The sequence below is a fragment of the Sipha flava genome, unplaced genomic scaffold, assembly GCF_003268045.1.
Source record: "Sipha flava isolate LNK unplaced genomic scaffold, YSA_version1 224_pilon_pilon, whole genome shotgun sequence".
NCBI classification, from domain to species: domain Eukaryota; kingdom Metazoa; phylum Arthropoda; class Insecta; order Hemiptera; family Aphididae; genus Sipha; species Sipha flava.
In genome coordinates, this window is record NW_020272857.1 from 636,558 (window position 1) to 642,739 (window position 6,182).

The window sequence follows — 6,182 nt, forward strand, 5'->3', positions numbered from 1 at the left end:
AATAATGTTAGCCCCCCCCCCCCCGAAATTTTTTTCCAGTTACGGTCTTGATTGTTGCTACCCATTCTTAAAAAACATTTTTGTTCATGATCCTTTATGCTACCGAATGTACATCGTGACTTCTGTCATAATTTTTATTTAGACTATTTACAACTTTATGAAAACATTTTTTGATAATACATAGAGCGTATAATTTTAAACTCTGAAGTATTTATTATTTTATTGGCTTGCCATTTATTAAATCTTCAGTCTATTAAGTGATATTATTTTATTAATATATTATATTATTAATATAGTAACAAAAAAAGACTATATAGTACCTATCATTCGTGAATAAGATAGGTACATGTTTTTATTTATAGTCATGTCAATTTGAAAATGTTGTATATTTTATATCATTAATATTATATATGTTATATTTAAAAAAATGAAAAAAGAATATAATAATTTTCCTTACTTTATTTGATTCAAAGTATACTTATTTAAGTTATACTAAAGCTCTGGACAGGCCGGACTAGTCTATTCCAGCCCGTTTTGGCCCGGCCCGTTACATTTATACATTTAGTGTGAGTTATCCGGACCAGGCACACGAAATTATACTTCAATTACGAACTATCAGAAATATATGTAAATGAATATTCTTATTTCATTGTAATTTATTGTAAAAAAATGTACTCATTTAAAAACAATAATTTTTAAATTTAATTCAAAATAACAATGAGTGCATTAAATTAAAAACTATACAATTAATTTAAAAAAAAAAATTAAGTTTTTATTACCTACAGAATAAACATTAAACATAACAAATTTTAAGAAAAAACAAGGTTAGGTTGGTCTGGACTAGGCAAGCTAAATCTATGTAAGTAAAATATAGGCGGGCTTGGACTTAAAAAATCAATCAAGTCTGTGCAGAACTCTAGTACGTTCAATGTAGTCGCAAATCAGCTTATTCAATGTTTTTAATTTACTGAAAAATAATCAACATAAGTTGAAGTTTGATAAAATGGTAACGGTAAGCTTAACTTAAATATGAAAAAATATCATTAAGTTTATTAAATCATTAATTTAATCACACAACGATAAGTACTCAACTCCTTATAATACATTTCATGGGTAAACAATATACATTGTCCTTTTTTTTTTGAGGCGTAAGCAAATATATAAAATACTTGAATGATTTGGCGTTTCATCGTTATAGGCGCATGTCACGATACAGGCCTTGTTGGATCTTAGTAACATTTAACCGTGACACAGTTTTCCGGTTGCCATATAAAATGGTATCGTGCACGTGCACTGAAATCTAGAGAGACAACCGTGCTGACATACACACACACACACGCATATACAGTGTGTTTCTTTTTAAAGGTAACACTAAATAATTCTGTCCAGTGTTATCAGTTATGCGGTTTTCGGGAAGAGATAGGAATACATAAATACACATTTCTTGATGATTTTTACATTTTTGGATCTTTCAATTTGCGCATGCGCAATACAACTTGAATTTTTTTTCAATGGCAACAGGTGTTTTGAATGCCAAATTCGGATAGACCGAATTTTTTTTAAGTCAATTTGGTCCTTTTTACCATATCTCTAAAATCAAAATTGACCAAATGACAACGAGCAAACGTTTCGATTAAAATTATTGAATTTTTCAACAGACATACTAGAATTGTATGAATTATTATGAAATTTGAAATCTCCTATTATTAAAGTTTCAATTTAAATTATTAATTCTATCATTTATGGTTATTTTTCATGATACATGTGGGTAATTACTTGTAATCTCTATGATTATTTTATTTGTAGCTTTTACTAAAATAAACCAAAGATATTTATCGTGTGCTAAGAATGATATTATCTTAAAGTTCGTATAAATCTGACAATAATAATTTATTATAACTGATAAATTATAGTATTTGTTTAAATTTAATTATTGAAAGTCATTATAAGTTATAAACTCGTATGTAATGCACGTATTTTATTAAAATTTAAAAATGCCAAGTAACAATGAAAAAGTTGATATGCTTTTAGTTTATGGTGAGTATCAGCGTAGTTCACGAAATGGCGCTAGACTTTATGCAATAAAGTCCTAAACAATATCACCCTCCACACAATTACTTTGTCCGAATTGAATTATCTTTGAGAAATAGTGGTGAGCTACCTGTAAGACAAGGTAATAATCGACGGAATCAAAGACAGGTGATTGGAGAGGCAAACATACAGGATGAATTGCAGGTATTAGCATATGTTCAATTAAACTCTCGATTTTCGATTAAGCTTTTAAGCAACGAAATTGGAATATCTACTAAAAAAGTAATTAATAAAAAAAAAAAAAAATACACCCGTATAGGCCTGATTTAGTACTTACACTTATTATATGGTTTATGGTGCAATTACACGACGATCCCGATTTTTTACGATTTACCTGTTGGACTGACAAATCTAAATTTACCAACAACGGTATAATTAATAAAGAAAATAACCGGTATTGGGCTGATCACAATCCATATTGGACGACTGATATAAATCATGAAACAGTTTGGGGAAGTAGCGTTTGGTGTGGGCTACTCGATGGGAGACTTCTCGGCCCGTATTTTCACGATGGTACACTTACTGAGAAAAGATAATTGGAGTTTTTAACCGATGTTTTACCCGGTAAAGCACGATTGAGCATAAAACGATTGAGCATAGACCTTTTTAGCAACACGATTGAGCATAGAATATTTTATGCGACGTTGCCACATTCACGTTGCCAAAATTTTGTAATTTATTATTTTCTCGTATTATTACACCAATTATTATGATATCTGACGCGAGCCGTGAGCTTTATCGGCTTTATAAATTTTATCGACAATGTTATCGATTAATAAATTAGTTCCGGAGCAAAACGACGTTTTAAACATTTAGCATCGGGGGAAAATATAAGATAATTAAGATACAAATCCAAAATTATTATAGAAATAATATCAGTGTTCGATCACCTGTGTAGTGTATAGTGCGTGTATACTTAGTGCGTTTTTCTATTTTTTTAAAATATGGATATAACAATTATTTTATCGGAAAGAGGCAAAGAATTGGCCCTAGTTAATTTATACAAGTATAAATTAATTGGAGAGCGAAAAAAAGACAATCTTTTGAGATGGAGGTGTACTAATAATAAATGTTCGGCAATAATGTTCTCGGGTTTCGATAAACGTAAAGTGATTGAAACTGCTGGACAACATAATCACGATAAAAATTCTATTGAGAAAATAGAAACGCAAGTTTTAAGAGAAAATTGCAAAAGAAAAGCTGAAGAATCAATTTACACACGGCCACTTAAAATTATTCGCACCGAACTTTTAAATTCTTCTCCAACATCAAATTTAAACAATCAAAATGTAAGAAATGTACGGAAAGCAATGTATGATAAACGGAAGCAGACCTATCCTAAATTACCAACTTCTTTGGATGAAACAATTCATCAATTAAGTGACTTAAAAAATGAAGAATGTTTTAAATATAAGGGTCAACAATTCATTTACATGCCGACTGATGATAATTTTGTATGTTTAACTACAGAACAAAATCTACAATTTATGACAAATAATTGTACTGAGTATTTTGGCGATGGCACATTTAATTATGCTCCAAAATATTTTATTCAATTGTACACAATACATGGATATAAAAATGGATACTACTTACCACTTGTTTACTTTTTTTTACCAAATAAAACTAGGTCTACTTATATTAAAATGTGGCAATTTTTAAATAATTTATGTTTGAAATTATGCGAAAAAAGTTTGCAAATTAACACATTTCATGTTGATTTTGAAATTGGAGCTCATCAGGCAATTACAGACGTGTTTGGAAATATTAAAATAATTGGATGTAGATTTCATTTAGGACAATCATGGTGGAAAAAAGTAAGAAACAGTTATATAATATAGTGCTTTTTTACTAAAATATAATAATTTGTTTGTAGATTGTTGGCGAACCTTCACTCAGAATAGCATACATGGACAACAGTAATGAACTAGGGAAATGGTTGAAAATGTTTTTTGGTTTGGCGTTTATTTCCCCAGAAGAAGTAGTTGATGCATTTCACGAGTTAATATCAATTTGTCCAAATGATGACGGTTTCATATTTTCTGATTACATTATACACAACTATATTGAAGATCACTGCCAGTTTCCTCCAAATATTTGGGCGGAAACTCCTTCGCTAAACCCAAGGTTTTTAACAATATTTTTTAAAACTTATTATAAAAACTTTTTTTACTAATTTGTATTGTTTTATTTAATTTTTTTTAGAACGACCAATGCAGCTGAAAGCTTTCATCGCACGTACAATTCACAGTTTTATTCACCTCACCCCCATGTTCATACAGTCGTTAGGGTATTGATCGAAACACAAGCGGAAACATCGACTAAGATCAATTCAATTCGACACAAGCCTGGAAAATTACAATCCGCAAAAGAAATAAAAAAAAATGAATTGAATATTCAAGCCTACAGCCAGTTTTTAAATCGTAAGAATACGGAATCTTTATTAATTTATTTAAGTCAAATTGGAAGCAGATACCAAGGTGTATCAATTTAATTTATTATTATCAAAAAATCTAGCTAGGTATATTATACTGTATTATAATATGAATGTGACAACTATTTATAAATATTTTGATTTTATTATTTTGATAAGTCATAAGTCATAACTATTATTATTATTTTATTATTAACAAAAATATCTATATACTGTGACAGCTATTTATACTACTATCATAAGTATTTTCATGCATATTAAATATTGACTATGAAAACATGATATTTTTTTGTCATGTTATATTTTGATTTATTATAATTATTTAAATAAATGTTTTTATACGATACAGTTCAAAATTGAAAATGGCAACGTTGCAGAGTTTTTTTATGCTCAATCGTGTTGGTTTTCTTTTGTATTTCAATTTCCTTTGATACGCCGACAATTTATGCTCAATCGTGTCGCAAGAAAGGTGTTTTATGCTCAATCGTGTCGCAGCCGTTTTACCTACATACATGGACGATATTCAATTAGAGATTAGATATAATGTATTATTTTTAACAAGATGGAGCACCTGCACATAATGTAATTGTTGTAAGAGAGTATTTACAAAATAAATTTGGCAATCGATGGATGGGTTACAAACGGAACAGTAGCTTGGCTACCAAGATCTCCAAATCTCACGCTATTAGATTTTTTTTCTGTAGGGACATTTGAAGAATGTAGTGTATTCAACTCCACCTTTTATGTTCAAGATCTTAGAAATAAAATCGTAAATGCTTGTGCTGAACTTACAAAGGAACAGATATTAGCAGCTAATCAAAGAGAAGTGATTCGTCAATCATACATGGAGAATGATGGACTAAATTTTGAACAATTTGTTAGAAAGTTATTAGACATTTTTTATCTCAATAAATAATAGAAATTATTAAAATTATATAAATTGTGTTAATTAGTTTAATCTTTTCCATGTAAATTAAACATTTACGTCTAATTGATGTTAATTAATTCCTCAAAATTAAATTAAAATTATTTAATAATGTCTGCAAACCTATGGATACAAAAAAAAAAAATACTTGAAATTTCATAATAATTAATAAAATTCTAGTATGTATGTTGAAAAATTCAATAATTTTAATCAAAACTTTTGCTCGTTGTCATTTGGTCAATTTTGATTTTAGAGATATGGTAAAAAGGACCAAATTGACTTAAAAAAATTCGGTCTATCCGAATTTGGTATTCAAAACACCTGTTGCCATTTAAAAAAAATGTAAGTTGTATTCCGCATGCGCACACTGAAAGATCCAAAACTGTAAAAATCATCAAGAAGTGTGTATTTATGTATTTCCTATCTCTTCCCAAAAACCGCATATCAATCTGATATCACTGGACAGAATTATTTAGTGTTACCTTTAAAAAGAAACACACTGTATATTATATTGCAATGTATATCATTATCATTTTTTAGACATTTTTAGAGATTATTCTCATATTTGCATATTTCCTTATATCAAAGTGGTCACGACGGTGGCATCAAACTCTATATTGAGTTTGAACCTTAGCTCAACATATTTTGAAAATTTAGAATGGAACCGCTTCATATTGGGCTGACGTTTGGTTGCCAGACCGTATGAAGGCTTCGATAAAAAATTAAAGCCTA

At 29.1% G+C, this 6,182-nt stretch overlaps 1 protein-coding gene and 1 pseudogene across 1 annotated transcript; both read left to right on the forward strand.

The window, feature by feature from the left end:
• The first annotated feature begins 3,746 nt into the window (after positions 1-3,746).
• LOC112683333 lies at positions 3,747-4,642 on the forward strand. Its single transcript, XM_025554336.1, has 3 exons — positions 3,747-3,908; positions 3,968-4,218; positions 4,297-4,642. Exons 2-3 carry the CDS (start codon positions 4,001-4,003, stop codon positions 4,583-4,585), a joined length of 507 nt encoding a protein of 168 aa, XP_025410121.1. The 5' UTR covers positions 3,747-3,908; positions 3,968-4,000; the 3' UTR covers positions 4,586-4,642.
• Positions 4,643-4,970: 328 nt separating this feature from the next.
• LOC112683347 lies at positions 4,971-5,796 on the forward strand (annotated as a pseudogene).
• Positions 5,797-6,182: the final 386 nt, after the last annotated feature.

What these genes read in the sequence shown, in the direction of transcription:
- LOC112683333 (XM_025554336.1), top strand. Translation starts at nt 4,001, where the DNA reads ATGGACAACAGTAATGAACTAGGGAAATGGTTGAAAATGTTTTTTGGT. An exon ending in ACTCCTTCGCTAAACCCAAG is followed by an intron (nt 4,219 to 4,296) that starts GTTTTTAACAAT and finishes AATTTTTTTTAG; the next exon opens with AACGACCAATGCAGCTGAAA.